General features: G+C 38.6%; 1 protein-coding gene across 2 annotated transcripts; it reads left to right on the top strand.

The window, feature by feature from the left end:
- The first annotated feature begins 2,962 nt into the window (after positions 1-2,962).
- KCTD18 (potassium channel tetramerization domain containing 18) lies at positions 2,963-13,677 on the top strand. Of its 2 annotated transcripts, XM_074596027.1 has the most exons (8): positions 3,149-3,281; positions 4,088-4,285; positions 5,505-5,716; positions 6,638-6,831; positions 7,983-8,077; positions 8,521-8,623; positions 11,077-11,530; positions 12,434-13,677. In XM_074596027.1, exons 2-8 carry the CDS (start codon positions 4,129-4,131, stop codon positions 12,506-12,508), a joined length of 1,290 nt encoding a protein of 429 aa, XP_074452128.1. In that variant the 5' UTR covers positions 3,149-3,281; positions 4,088-4,128; the 3' UTR covers positions 12,509-13,677. The 2 variants fall into 2 exon arrangements, with proteins under 2 accessions (XP_074452129.1, XP_074452128.1); XM_074596028.1 differs by lacking the exon at positions 12,434-13,677 and having other exon boundaries at positions 2,963-3,281; positions 11,077-11,843.
- Positions 13,678-16,312: the final 2,635 nt, after the last annotated feature.

The raw sequence follows: 16,312 nt of genomic DNA, 5'->3' as shown, positions 1-16,312 counted from the left end.
TCGAGGAATCAGTAAATTTATAGTAAACAGTTTTGTAAAAATCTTAATAGAGTTAATGTTTTAATTTATTTGAAGATTTACAGAGATGTGTAAGGTTCAAATAAAAAAACCAGCATTAGGTTCATTAACAGAGTAATTGTCATAAAAATCTTACCTTTCCATGAGCTAACATTACAATTTGCTATGAAGTAAAGGAATCAAATATGCTATAAAGTAAAATCAAAGTATCAGTGGCATTATTCAACAATGTACCTTTATGAACTTACTACTTTCATAAGCTGCTGCAAACAGCATGTAGAGTGTCTCTGCCTTTTCTTAATTTGTGTATGATATATGGCACAATTTCTCAGTGTGGCCCTGAAGGTGCAAAACCCTTTGCTTCCGTGCAATCCCCTTAAAAAAGAGATTTGATCCAGCACACCTTATACACCTTTGGTACATTTCCCCTTACAAGGCAACTTGGAAGTGACTATAGCCAGTCTAAAACCCTGGCCAAATAAAAGAGCAAATAACCTTATGTAACCTTAAAAATAGAAAACCAATCAAATAAAACGTACCTCCTTCTCCTTTCCAGAAGGCAGCGTTTTCCTCCAGATCCAATCGTGAGTTTTCATTTTCTCCAGTTTTACAAGAGTCCCAAGTCCTGGAGGGGCAATCACCAATTTGCTTCCTTTTAATGTTTATGTCACTACTGCGGGCAATAAATTCAAAGCAAAATGTGAAGTTCTGCGTTTCCACCTGTGGTCATACTTTCCTTTACACTCCACTGAGGAACTCCCACACTGTAACATTGCACAAGTAAAAATCTCCAGTTAATTGCCAGCTGCTCAAAGTGGGGGAAAAACTTAAAAGCACTGCCAAGTTTCACAGCCTGTATATTTTAAATATATATCAAGAGTAGAATTCTGGTTTTCAGTCATTTGGGATCCTATGACTGGTCTTCAAACTGAATAGAAGTGAGAGGGAGTGAGGGAAAGACAGACAGAGACAGACCTGTTGTAATAGGTGGGAACATTTGGGAAGTGTTGTATTGAATTTGCGTCTTACTAGATACCTGCAAATCTATCTCCGAGAAAAATCTTGGTTGAGGAATTAATCCTGTCAGGTCTAGTAAAGCACGAGCTACGACTAAAGCACTTCTGGTGGGTAGGTGATGTAGAACAGCTTCTCCCTCTGTGGATTCTCTGATGTCCAAATAAGACTTGAACTCACGCTATCATTTTACCTGAAATTATAGTATTAAGAACATATTTTCCTCTAATCACACCCTTTCTTGCACAAGCTTAATGAAAATTCATTTCTTAATGCCTGTTTCCCTCTGTCAAATTTGAGCGAAACTAGTAAACTGAAACACAAATATATAGAGGATGAGTGTGTAAGCCCGGCTTCCTTTGGAAACTTGTGAGAAACAAAACATAAAAGTCCCTGTGTTCATTTGCCTGGAACACGCAGCTCAAAAGGCAGTTTGCTCGTGCAGGCTGGTTATGCCACGTGATTCTATACCAAGTACATACTCTGTACTATCTTGAATAGTAATGACATTTCACATGGTTAAATCTGAGGTGAAAAACTTACTCATTGAATTGTTTGTGTGTGTATACATATACTGACGGAAACCATGTATATTGTTCTGGTCTCCCAACACAGAAATGCATGAAGGAACATTGTTCAGACTTTTGAGGCAAAACCAAGCAAGCTTAAAGGAGGAAACAAGCACGGAAAGCTGCAGCTTCATTAAGTGAATGTTTTAGTCTGAGAAAGACTGGAAGTTATAACTTAAAGTATATTGTAACATTTGACACCAGTGGCCCCATTTAAGTTGCAATTGCTATCTACGAACTATTCCCAGTGAGTAAAGTACAACACACGTTATATCCTTACTAAAGATATAGTTAAGCCAGATACCATTATTCCACAAAAATAATCTATTATACTTATTTTCACTGATTTTATAGTAAGTCCAACATCCATGAATTATCAGTCTATATTGCATTCAGTGGCAAGTTGTAACTTGTGGGCTTATTTAATTAATTACATATTAAGCACCAAAGACCTGGCTTCTGGGTACATTCTTAGCCAAGGACCGTTGAGAGAGCACGTGAGCGCCCCGGTGCTCGGCATGCCATTTCCTCTCTGCTGCAACTGTAGCATGCTTAATTGCTAAGGAAAATGAAACGTGAAGTATTTACTGTAGCTTTAACTGCCATTCTAATGCAAACCTGCATTAAGATAAAAAGAAGCGAGTTCGAAATAGTAAGTGGTCACTCAGAGTTACAAAATTCCAAAGAGAATTTATCTCCCTACTAGGACCAGATGCAACATGATTTAGATAGCTCTTTCCTTTAGCGTCCTTCACTTTGCTGAAGGGAAGTCTGAATTACAAGTCTGTGGTCCTAAATAGTAACTGAAAATACTGTAGCCTATAAATATTTAGGTATTCTCAAAATCAAATTGTAGTAACAGACCAGAGTACAGCAAGCACACAAGCTAATGAGCTGGCCTGCTCAAAGGGACAAGCAGTCATCTTGAAGGAGGCCAGAACACACTGGCTGACCTGAGGCTAACTTTTAATGCCTCTGCCCCCTATTTTAACCAAAGCAGACCTGTCTGCCCTCAGACTCAGAGCACGTACCAGCATCACACCACCCTCGTGAACTCGCCTGACTCAGCACTGCAACTCGGACACACAGACACAAGAGAAACCAGCGCCCGTCGCTGGGGCTCCCACCTTGGGCCGAAGCCGGGGCCCGGCCTGGGCTGACCAGAACGGCTCCGAGACCACCGTGAAATAAAGTGTGAGCATTGCAATATTAGAAGAATAGTTCAAGCTGCGATATTCTTGAGCCTACAGAAAAAGAAATTCAATCAAACCCACTTTGAGTAAACACTTACTTGTAATTAAAAAAAAAATAATCAGGGAAGGTTTCTGTCTTACAGAGTAGCCGAGTTTACACGGGTCAGCCTCACTGGAGAGGACGCGGACAGCAGAGCCGTGCCTGAGGGACCCCCTCCGGTCAAAGCGGGGGAGGCAGCTGAGCTATGGGGGCCCCTACACCCGGTTGACCCTCCATACCCGCGGGTAGGGAAGCTCGGCCGTGCCCCCGGGGGGGAGATGGCGCCGCGAGCACCCCGCGCCGCACGGGCTGCCCCTCTCCTCGCCCCGCTCGGCTCGGGCCCGGCCCTTCCTGCCACCCGTCCGCCATTTTGCGGAGCCCAGGCGGCCCCTCAGGCGGCCCAGCCTGCTCCAGGCCCGGCGAGCGCCGCGGGACGCGGCGGCGCAGGTAACGCGGGACAGCGGCTGCCCCCGGAGGGGCCGGGGGGGGCTTCCCCTCTTTTGGCGCAGCGGCGCCCCACGGGAGGGAGGGAGCGCCCCGGCCCGCTGCGCGGGCGGCTGCCGGCCGCCTCCCCCGCGGGCCGCGAGTTCATCAGTTAATTTTGCTGAAACAATAGCAGATGCCCGGGCAAAAGGCTCGTAGTGGGAGTTAGTACGCCTCAAAGGGCGTGCTTTCAAAAAAACCCAAACAAACCAAAACCAAACAAAACCCAAACGTTTTGAAGATTTTCTTGTACCAATTTTTTTCTGTCCAGACAGGGCCCCGCTCCTGCAGGGAGCTCAAGGCAGGTACAAGTAAAAGTATTTATTGGCAATGCGGCATTAATGACGTGACAACTTCAAGAACTAGTTAAAGCAGCCCTAATTAAAGATCACATTTTAAAGAAGCCAAGTTGGTTTTAATACAAAATTACTGCACTTTTAGTGTGTTGAACTATACCCAAAGCAAATTTTCTCAGAATATCCTTCCAGTGCTATGCTTACACATACTGACCACATAGTTCTGCTTACGCATTTGTCTCAAAGAAGTAACCTCTGTGTTTCCTAGCAAAGTAAAATGCCGTAGTTTTTTGTAGTAAAGGTGTAAACTATTTGCCTACTTGCACTAATATGTCTCTAGACCTGTTTTAAAAGCCCCTTTACAGTATAGTGTAACAAACATGAAAGAGCTGAGCTAATGCACAGGTCTTGTATATAATATGTTCAGTCTTAACTGGCATTAGATTGACTTTTGTTTGTATGTATGTGTTACAGGTTTGAATAGCTCGTAATCAACACCATCATTTGCAAATGCAATGGAAGAGGGCAAGACTGAAGGCGACCAGGGTATTCTACGACTTAATGTGCGAGGATGTTTATACACAGCCAGGCGCGAGTCTTTATGCCGCTTTAAGGATTCAATGCTAGCTTCTATGTTTAGTGGACGCTTTCCTCTGAAAGTTGATGAATCAGGTAAATATATTCAAGCTGTAAATATGACATTCTGATCAGGGAGTTCTATTGCAAAAACATGCTTTTATATATATATTTTTGCATTTTATAGTGTACCTCTTTTCCCAATCTGCTGAGCATCAGTTGGCTTCTTTAATTCCAGGACGTAAAACAATTGTGTATGCATGACTTTATACTTGGGAGTAATTAATCAGAATTCCATAAGACTACTCATGTTTGCAAACATACATGTTTGTACAGTGCTTACCCCTGCCTTGTCCCAGTCCAAACTATGGCTTTGGAATGTATTTCTTCAGTATGGATATGAAAATAGATAAAATTGAAGTTGGCAGAGTATTTGGCATTTAACTATGACCCTCTGTATTCTCCAGAGGCATCTCTCTCTCTCTGTTCATTACATAAGGAGATCTGGGTCTAACCTTTGTTTCAGAATACTTCATTACCCAGTAAAGACTGCATTTTTCACCACCATGGCCTGGTATGAAAGCTTGAATAAAACTATTCATGGATCAAATTTCACACTTGTTTGTGACTTGGAAATCCTGCCAAAGTATGTCCAGTTTAAAGATATGATGGATGGAGAATAGTAATTCCTTGTACACTTTTGACTGTTTAAAATATCTGAAATATTTAACATTTTTACAGGCAGGGTTTTGCTAGCATCTTTCAGTTGCAGTGAAGAGCCTATTGTATAGAGCTGTGTATAGTTTGGTCCGTTTCTGTACTGGTCCTTGAGCCCCACAGGCAAGGGGAAAAAAAAAGAAACAAAAAAATACTGTAAAACTTGAGCAATATTCAGGGAAGGTTAGACTAGATGTATACTTTTAACTCTCTTTAATTGCTTAGATCCAAAATTGAAAAAATCTCTGCAGTAGTGAGAAAAGATGTGTCTGCAGTGAGAATTAGAAATGCATCTAGAATTAGATTTTAGCATTTTAAGTGGAGTGCGGTACAGTTGGTATGGTCCTATGCAGATTAGTGATTTCACTGAAATCCCAAAGAAATGCTTACTGCACTAAGAATTTTATCTTCAAATAGCTAATATTCCAGGGAAACAGAATAGTAGCTTTAAAAGAATAAAAGTATACCTACTCCTCCTAGGTAAGTAAAACTAGTACAGAAGTTTTATATAAAGGCTTTACTTGATTTGGTATAAAGTGACGAGTCTGTCTTTGCTTGCTGGAAGCAGTATTTTAAATAATTTTATTTTTGTTTTCAGGAGCATGTCTAATTGATCGAGATGGAAACTTGTTTGGATATCTTTTGGATTATCTTCATGGAGAAGTTCGGATTCCTGAAGATGAACAAATTCGAATTGCATTGCAGGAGGAAGCAGATTATTTTGGCATCCCGTATCCATACAGTCTGTGTGACCATTTGGCCAATGAAATGGAGACGTATTCTTTAAGGTCAAATATAGAGCTTAAAAAGGTCTTGACATTTCTTAAATTTTTAAAGATGTAGTCTGTAATCCACACCATTCGTTAGCATCAGATACTAAAACTACAGCGTATGCAAGTTAGCACTTTTTAATCACCACGTTGAAGCATCAGTAAATTCAGAGTTTTAGATTAGAGAAATCCTAGAGCTGATAATGCAGACATAGTAGTTAAGGACATCAGCTTTTCCCATCATTGCAATACAGCAACAGTTTAAATTTGACTCTGTTTTACATGCAAGTCTGCTGTAAAACTTGCATAGTAGGAATGACGTTGTTTAGTTCCCTATTTGGCTATATATTTTATTTGAGATTCAATTTGATCCCTTCAAGATGTTTGGGTTGGTTTGGTTTTTTTTTCAGTTTTAAAAAGTCATCCTAAAACTTGAAAGATAAAATGTACTTTGCCATTTTTTTAGAAAATGAAAGGAGAAAATAAAATTAATATATTACTTTAAATCCTAAGGTTTGTCTATTTTAGAGTATCATTACTTAAAAGCTAATTCTAATTAACTGTTTGGAAATTAACTCATGTTACCAAGTATGGCTGTATTAGTCCTGACAGTCATCTGTGTTCTCTTAGTAAGCTATTGTTCCATATATTTCACATTCTCCCTTATTAATTTCCTTTTGAAAAGCATAAAACATTCCCAGGCCTTTCAGTTTCTCTTAATATTAGGGATTTGCCATACCTTTAAGTATTTCTGTTGCCTTTCTGTGAATTTCTCCTAGTGTACAGCATTCTCTGTTAACATTAGATACTGCACACATTATTCTAGATAAACTACATCCTTGATTTACTTAAAAGAGCTCATCAGTACAGTTAAGAAAACTTAAATATGAAAGCTTATTCAACTAAAAATACTGTATTCTCATTAATATATTAGTATTTTGTGGTTTATGTTTTTTTCTAGGCTTTGTTAGATTTCTGCGATTCTTATGATTTAGTTTGTACCAAGCCTACAGTTTGGGTCCTGCACTATCTCAATACTTCTGGAGCAAGCTGTGAAAGTAAAATTATTGGTGTGTATGCCACTAGAGCTGATGGGACTGATGCAATTAATAAGGAGCTAGGAACGAAAATTCATAGTAAAAGCATTTACAAAAGGTAAGATGACTGTCAAACACGTGCAAGCACTATGAAGTGAGAATGAACACTCACATATTACAATAATACCTAAATATTATTATATGTAGCATAATGTAGTATTATTGTACTATAAATCTGTGGAAGGAATCAGATTCTTTCCAGCTTCGAAAACAGCTGGCTATTACAATGGTCAGATTAAACAGACAAACAAAAAAGATAAAAACTAAGCAAGGAGTACAAGAAATTGAGAGACTCCATAAAAGGTGGCTGGCATGCAGTTGCTGTAAGTTCTCATTATGTTTTACTTGCTATTTTTAAAATGTTTCAACCATTTAAAATTATTTTCTGATTTAGGAAGATATTTACACTAAATACAGTGAATGAATCCCCATCCAGAAATTCCATAAATATTCACAGAGATGGCTGTGATTCATGCAATTGTATTTTGCAGCCTTCTAAGACAGCTGAAAGAAATACTTAACGCTGAAAAGAACCAAAGATGAAAGGAAATGGTTTTAATTCTTTAAAGGACACGTACATCTCTACTACACTATTAATGTATTTTTATGACAGTAATTGTAAATTATTGGTAGACCTGTACTTCTGAGTGTCTGTAAGCAGTTTATCTTTCTCTTGGTCCCACAGTACAGTGTTGGAAGTGTACTTCACTGTGTACCTTTTGAAACATAGTTAAGATAGAGCTTTTGATGTTTCAAAATTATGTTTTTGATTGTCTTCATAATTAGCATGCTTATTTTTCTAAGTTTACATTAATATTTATTCTGAGAGTATTTGGACACATAGTATCAGGCATCTGTCATCCTACTGTGTTCTTCCTTTGAATAAATAATTGAGATTTAGAAGAATACATTTTACACCATTAATTGTGTAATTATTCTTTTATGAACATCTATTCTTTCATGAATACCCATTTTTAGCAATAGGGGTCCACAGGCATGCAGATCATAGAAGGATGGCTATTTAGAACCTCTTATACAAATGAAAATGAAATTTAAGTAATGTTTTCCTTTCTACTTTACAAAATATTTACTATTAAGTCCTTATAGTTAGAATTTGGTAAATGGAATGATACATTTCATCAGTGTTACATTTTTAAAGACTTAGCTAGATTTACCACATAACTGTTACCTTTAAAACAATATTTCTAGAGAAGCGGGAAATAACGTCCAATACATCTGGAGCTATTACTCAGTAGCTGAGTTGAAAAAGATGATGGATGCTTTCGATGCCTGGGAAGGGAGAGGTAGAGTATTAATTTTTTTTCTTTTATTTCAGTAGTACTACTTCTTTACAGAAAAATAAGAAAAATACTTGCCAATTAACTATAATAAAAACTCTGCATACATTTTCACTCATTAGGTAAGTAACATATTGTAAAATATCCCATAGAGGTGGCTATTTGGAAAAAAAAATAAATAGAGTCTTAAGGGATGTTCCAAGAAGATGACATGAGTTGACATGAATGAACAGATGTAGTGAGAGCCACCACGTGCAAGGGGTGATGGCCTGCTAGCATTGCCCACTCTGGTGGGAGCCCTAGAAGCACGTTGGCTGTAAGCAGTGTTCATGTCAGTGTAGTTTCAAAACTGAAATTCTACATAATACATGCATCCACTTAGTCAGGTGTATACACACATAATACTATGTTCTCTCAGCTCATCAATACAATGTCCCTTTGGCATACAGGTGTCAGCTACTGGGGAGTGCCTCAGGAGCTGATTGAATGTTGGACTCTTGAAGAACGCCCTTTGAAAGGCAGTTTGCATCATATGCCTCCAGTTCATAAAAGGTATGCTGACATGCATGGGTGGCTTAAAATAAAGCAGAAATAATAGCACAATTTTATAATTTCAGGTTCTTTGAATAGCTATGAATGTTGAGTTTTTGCTGTTTTTTCTACTTGCATTTTTTAAAAGTGTCATATAATCAGAGAACTTACTTGCAGAAATGAACTTGCTAGAAAAATTATCTTTTTTAGATTGCTGAAACTCTTCTATTCTACTTCTTTGGCCTTTAAAACATCACTTTAGAGTGGGAAGGCGTAATTTCAAAAAGTAGAGAGCAGTATTAGTTAAATGGACTGCTAAATGGACTGCTAAAAAGAAATTTAACTGAAAACTAAAAGGTTAACTGATTTTCACATGTGAGATGCCTTCCTTTTTTAGAAGGAATTTCTAGAATTTCTTCTTTGCAGTTTTACAGTGATACCTCTGACTACAACACATTACCTAAAAGCAGCCGTTGCAGGTGCAGCTATGCAGTTGATCTGGGGCACCCTACAGCCTCTATTGCTACTAGGCAGAAGAGGATCCTGCTGACCTTCCTTGTCCCGGGCCACACTGTCATTTCAGTAGCAGCCGTAGAGTCACATCAGCACAATCATCCAACTGAAAACTCCTATCTCACCAGCCTCCCCATTTCTTTTGGATACCACATTCTTTGCTTTTCATAGCTCCAATAGGAAGGACTGTGATTATTTGATCCCTGGATTGCTAAACAGCCTACATATATTCCTGACTGCTCCTCTGCTACCATTGCCTGTTTTATCTCCCATCTCTCTGCTTTGATTTGTCTTCTCTGTTCTTCTGCACCCTCAAAAAACTATGTTTGGATTTCACCTTAAACTCCTGATGTACCATAGTGATCCTGGTGAGACCATATACTGTCTTGAAACATTGTAAAAGAACCTAGTTACTCACGATATTTTACCTGTACTTCATTGCTACTGTTAAAGCACCAAACCTTTGAATGTTTAAACTTTCCTTTTTTGTTTTGGTGGTTCTTTTGATCTAGGATGTGCAGAATTTGAGAATACTTTCTCACCTTATGGCTCTGAGGAAAACCTCCCTGGACTCATTATTAAGTACTAGGTTGTTTGCAGGCTTTCTGTTTGAACAGTGTCACCATATACCAGTTTTATAAGAGCAATAGTAAGGACTATTACTCTCAGATACTGCTTGTTCTTTTGGCGTGAATCCCTGTGACCTTTCACAGATCATTTAAAATCCAAAGTGCAAGTACCCTGAAGAATATCAACACTTTTGTAGTTTATCTTTTAAGCTGTTCTTTAGTGGCTCTCACAGTTTGTAGCCCGTTTACAGTACTGACACGCCAGGTAAATGTTTCTTCATTCCCGACAATCAGGTTAGTTAAAGCTACAGCTTTTCTTTGTCAGCTCAAAATCTAGATATAATCCGATTCCTTCATGTTCGTTCTTCTACTACCACGTTTTAGTACCTTTAGCCCATGTAGGAGCCAGCAATAGAGCCACAGTTTGACAGCTTTTGTTTTGATACATTTTTAAATGCATTGTTAATATTTGAGTTTAATTTGGTCTTAGTGTTCTTTTCCTCCCGCTTCTTCATCTCTCCAAAAATGATTTTGATTTATATTTACTGATCATCCCTCTGGTCTGGCGAGGCCTAGCTTTTGTTTTGTTAGGTTTCAGATTTTCTAAATCCGGGTCCTGGATTTCTATGGCATCATTTATTATTTCCTTGAGGAATTAAGATCTTCTAGGCATCTGTCCATTTTTCTTTGCTGACACTGAGAAACAGCATTTGTGTAATACTTTAAAAATGCTATTTACTTGCACCAATTATAGTTGCCATGAGACTCCATGGGCTTTCTTGCATAGCTCCTTTTTTTTTTTTTAACATTTTATCTTGAATGAATGATTATCCATAATCACTTATATTAAAAAGAAATGGGGGAGAGAGAAAGACGCAATATCTTCCTTCTTTTATCAAATTACATAGTGCGGAACTCTTAAGTTTTGTATTCCTGTGTAGTTAAGTCTTGAATTTTTGTAGATAACTTAAAACACATCTAGTGTTTTACTAGTACTACTAAATGCTAGTACTACTAAATACTAAAAACTAGTATTTAGTGGATTTTGTATCTAATCTGTAGCATTTTAGTATTTTCTTTTTACAACTCCACCTACCTTCTTTCTCGTTGATTTTCACCTAGTTTGTGCACCATATCCTTTTTACCGTTTTTAATGTGTAATAATACTTACACAGGTGTAAGAGTGTGCTGGTACTATTCATATAAAAGCAAGCCTGATTACAGTGATGAACAGTTAAGAACCATAAATGATATCGTAACATGCAAAACCTAAAAGAACTTCAGATTTGTGGATGGCTGTCACAGATTGTCTGTTTTGTAATAATGTTATAAAAAGAATAATTTATGTACATAGTTTTTTTTTTTCTTTAATTAAAGTTCTTTGTTTTACAGACGATTAATCGACTTTACTGAAGAGGAAGACTATTTACCATGTAAAGCGGTTCCCAAGCCAATTAGATTCTCAGGTCCCTCGACAAGTACCCATATCAAAGTTAAAAATTCAGCTGCATTAAAGGTAGCTGCTTGCAATGCTTCATGTTCCGCAGTGACTCTTAAACGACCCCACAGTGAAAGTGTGACGCTGCACAAAGAAACTTCTGAAACTGTATCCACAACATGCACATCAGTGCCCAGTAATTCCCAGGTGCCCTGTGGAAGGCAGGGCGCTGGCAATGGGACAAGTCAACTGACTTTCAAGAGCGCAGTGTCTAGGAAGCCCATAAGCAACCGTGTAGTAAAGCTGAAGCGAACTCCACTCATGGCACCAGCTCAGCCATCTTCTGCTGTGTCCAGTAAAACAAGCCAACAGGACAGCACTGCTCTTGAAATTCCTACTACTTCTACGGTACCAAACAAGAAAGAACCAGCTGTATTAACGGAGAGTATTGAGCTTAAGAATGATAAAATGGATGGATAACGTTTGACTCAGCCTGATAGGTTGGATAGCTTTCCATCTTCTGGTCAAAGAAGAGATCATCATCTCACGTGGTCATTTATTCAAAGATTAGGTAGAAAATCATGATGAAAAAGTTCATGAAAAGCATAGGGAGAAATTGTTTTAAGTGAGCACTGAAGTGTGTTTTCTGCTTTATTTCTAAGTATATTTTAGATGTTGGGAAAGGAAGAAGAAAAATTAATTAAAGAAACCCTCAAACTCATGTGCAGTCTAATGTTACGGTATCTCACGCTTGTGTTTCTGTTAGGCTGTGCTAGTAGAACTGACCTCATTAAAGGGATTATGTGCACAGCATAAAAGAAGACCTCTTTATCAATTTTAACTACCGTTAACATTTACTAGAGGTTCCTTTATCTGCATATTTAAAGTGAGGGAAAATAGGTAACAGTAAGTATCTTTTATTAGATACAAGCTTGCCACAAGTGTGCAATATACTGAGTACTGTGAAGATTCAGGAAGTTGAATGCACTTCATGGTAATTATGGTGAGGATAAGTCACCCTTTTGTTATTAATAGCAATTAAAGGAACCACCTTTGGTTGTAGACAGTGAGAAAACTCAGCACTAAAGGAAAGGAAGAGTGTGCCTAGGGAGTAACAAGGCAAGTTTTTCCATAGACCTAAGACACAGGTGTACTATTTTCCTAACGTGGCGTGATCTGCCGTTGGGAGACTGCTGCAGGCAGATGGGGCAGCCTTGCCATTCTGTATCGCAGCACTGTGGGGCATTTCCTGCAGCTGCAGGGAACCTCACAGCTCTGGGTTACAGCTGCCCTTCTCGTGTCCTTCTGCAGGTTCTTTCAAATGAGGAGGGGACAACGTCAACTTCCGTGCAGCAAAACAGTGTTAACAGAGGTGCCCCGATTTGAAGATCAACAAAATAACCCCTTCTTCCCCCAGAGCAGGACAGAGGAGACCTTCTTGTACCAGGGTAATTTTGAGTAGTGATACTAAAGTGAAGAGCTGCTGTATGTTTCTATCAGCAGAGGAAAGCCAAATTTGGCTCACTGATTTTAAAAAGGCCTTTTAGTTGTTTAAATCAGTGAATGAAGCCTGGCTTTGTTTTGTGCCTTTGCATGCTTACAGTTGGGTGCTGGGGTTTTTGTTTTGATACTGCTCTTGCTTTTCCAGCACAGTAAACATAGCTGTCCCTAAATGCTGAGAAATCCTATCACATTGCCAAAATGCAACGTTCTTAAAATTCCTGAGACTATTAGAATTACAGAAGGGTTCTTTAAATGTTTTATTTTCTAGATCATTTAGAGGCAATCACATTTTCATGCTTTTCTCCTAACCGCAAGGACTTGAAACATTTGCACAAGTGAAGACCCCAATTTTTCATGTACTAACATATTTTTAAGGAGACACTTTGCCATGAACAGTAGTCACTGTAAATGTGTACAGTACTGTAATTTTCTGCTATTGGTACGTATATTGAAGACCAGCTTACTTTTAGCATCTTTAAACTAGTGGTTTTTCTTAAAAAATAAACCTAAAGAGCAACAATCCCAAGGCTCCTCCTATCCCAACAATAAAAAGTTTCACTGAAGAAAGGACCAGGCAAAAATTATAGGAGGATACTAACATAATGTAATCTCCTGTTCTTTGGACATGCAATTCATCATTGATACTAAGTCTGTGAAATTTATCTTCCATAATAATCTGACTGAAAAGCAGTTTTTAATACTTATCTTCTACTTGTTTATCTACCCAGCGCCTTTTAAAATGTGGAAGTAAAATAAAATTTTACTTCCAAGTAAAAATTGGCCTCTCTGTGAGGCCAGTAGCTGAAAACAAATGGAACTTGCCAGTGCAAGGACAAGTCATCCCTCAACCTTGTTAACAGACACTGGTTTTTGAGGCCTGGAACCAGGAGCAGAAATTCTGCAAGTCTTGAGTTTCCTGCGGGTTGAAATTTCCTCAAAACTCTATCTTCCCAACTTTCTTTAAAGTCTCTGCAGTTTTCTTAACATTTCACTTCTCTGACTTAACAAACAAAGTACCAGCTTGTACTGCATTTGCACCAATAAACTGTGATACACCATACGTACATACCGGATAGTTTGACTGGGGAACCACTGAGGGTGAGCGACAGTTTTATAGTGGGATTAGACGCATTGCCAAGTGTTGTAACAATGGTTTACTTTGAATCTTTGAAAAATTATCATACATCATAGAAGAGATCATGTTCAGGAAAGACCACATTCAGAAAGTTACTCCAATTTAGTAATCTAATGATTACTAGTATCTAATAGGTGCAGCCAGCAGGCTGACAGATGTATCACCAGTGTAGTTTGATGCATAAATTTTTTTCTCACAAATGCTGTCCGTTTTCCAGTTGTTTAGTTCTCACTTTCACACTACCGTCTTTCCAAACCACCAATGATACGGCATCATATGGGTTAAAGAGACAAGAAAAATAAAATTCCAAGTTAAATTTCTAGAAAAATACTCCTCTGTGACTACACATGGGCTTGTGATGCAGAGGGCCTATTATCACCAAGATGCGATTCAAACAGATGTAATTCTCTCTGCTTCAGAGTATGGAGAACTCATTTGTACTCGACGTAAGCAAGCAGATGTTATTTCATGTGATAGGCACATGTTACCACTGATCCTTAGGGAGAGTTTTCATCAGCCTTGTTTGTAGCTGAACAGCCATGGAAATACTAAAGCTACATTTTTTTTCTTTCAAACGGTTCCACTTATTTCCCTACCAGCTCTTCCAGAGCAGAAAAGTACTCTTTTAAACCGGCTTACATTAAATTGCTTCGGTAATAAACATTATGTAGTTCAAATCTTACTATGGCTAAAAAGAAATACTAACATTACCCAGGAGTAAGCAGATCTCATCTTCCTAGTTCTTCCCAATTCATGAAGGATAAATTCTCCCCTGATAAAACCAGGAGGCCAGTTGTGCCATCAAAAACTTGGGAGTGAAGCTGTCTGTCCCTTAGCTGCAGTTACAAAGCATGGTTAGAGGTAAAACTCTGTAAATACTCTGTAGTAATAAAGCCCCACAAAAACCTAGATTAATTTTGGGCAACAGTTCTTAATAAAAACCATTAAGCAGTAGAAACAGGTAATGCTGATATTACAGATATTTGCTGCTTTCTGAGCTTTTTGGGTATCTCTTCTTACAGAATTTTCTTCTTGCCAAAAAAAAAAAAAAATCTGGCTGCTTATACTGGAATTGATCAGTCTTGGCTGAAAATTACTTTGCAAATTCATAGGGTGATGCAATTCGCTGTGTAGTGTGCCCAGTTTGCAGCAAGGACTTGTCCCTTTTCAAAGCTGCCCCTTTCCTATACAGGTATCTTTTCGCTCATTCAAGTTTCTGATACCACATACATGAACATTTTAGTACAGTTTGTTTTAGTAGTTTGCCATATTGCCATAGCTGTATTGTCTCCAATTTCTGGCAAATTTCTATTACATCCTCACATGGGTAATTGGCAGTGGTACTGGAACTCGAGACCTCTGGATCCCATGGTACCTCTGCTGCAGTCACAAGTATATGAAGGATGTAGCTCATTTATAAAACCCTGGTGCAGCCCAGACACCTCGTGGGTAAACAGGCTCACAGTAAGAACTGCCATTCACACAAGCTCAGACCAGGTGTTACCCTACAACAACAGGGTGCAGGAAAGAGCTACAAGATCAAGGTTTCCCTTCCAGAATTATTAGTTTCAGGGTGACATTTTCAAAGACATTAAGTGAGGTTTTTTTAAACATTTTTTTCCAAATATACCTAAATAATGTAAGTTTTCCAATTAGCTTGGCTGTGTTAAGTTGCTTTCTCTTTTTGGTTTTCCAACTGCAAATTTGTCTCGGCAAATTTCCAACTCAGCAAATTTTGCTGAGTTCCGACCTTACTTTTAGTTTAATCTTACACAGAAGATAAACAGACCCAACCTGCTTTAAAATATTGCCTTTAAGGTGTGTTTCCACTTTTGAAAGACAGTACAAAGTGCAGTGGGAATTCCATGTTTGTGTTTGAGTGATGCCAAACAGCTGTATTTGCTTTGCAAATTGAGGGTGCTTTTTAAAAAAAAAGGATGGCTGGCCTGAAAGTCAAGCCTTGTCCTGCCCTTACTTCCCTCACCGCCCCATGTACAAATCCTTTACATTAAAAGGAGTGTCATGTGTAGCTAGCTCTGTGCTTGCAAGATAAAAAGAGTTCTGTTGAAGATGGGCCCAAGAGCATTCAATTACTTACAATTCTTGTGAACAGTAAAACACTCCAAGAAAGTGGCAGACATAATTCCCAGCACAGAGACACAAGCAATGAAAGATGAAGAGATACCATTGTGACACAGCTACAAAACGTGTACTGCAATACTAAACCACGCCTGGTGTGCCAAGACTGCAGCTTTCCCAGAAGCAACCAGCTCTCCAGCCCAACCAAATCCATGCTTGCATCTCTCAAAGACAATGTGTTTGCATCACAGTCTGAAGAGAAATGCTGTCTCTCACCTGCTAGTCCTGGGTCTGTCACATACTGAGCCTCCAGCACATCAAAGGTTAGCTGTACTGCAGAGTGCAAGGCGGTCCTGTTGTGCGGAGTTGTGACTTACATTACAGATTTTATTTATCTGCAGAAGCCTGCTTGTGAGAAGCTGACTTATGAAATAAAGTAACTTTCAATAATCCTATCAAGTGGAGAAGCTAAA

Source organism: Larus michahellis, chromosome 7 (genome assembly GCF_964199755.1).
Source record: "Larus michahellis chromosome 7, bLarMic1.1, whole genome shotgun sequence".
In the NCBI taxonomy this organism is placed as follows: domain Eukaryota; kingdom Metazoa; phylum Chordata; class Aves; order Charadriiformes; family Laridae; genus Larus; species Larus michahellis.
This window is presented reverse-complemented; position numbering and strand designations above follow the sequence as displayed.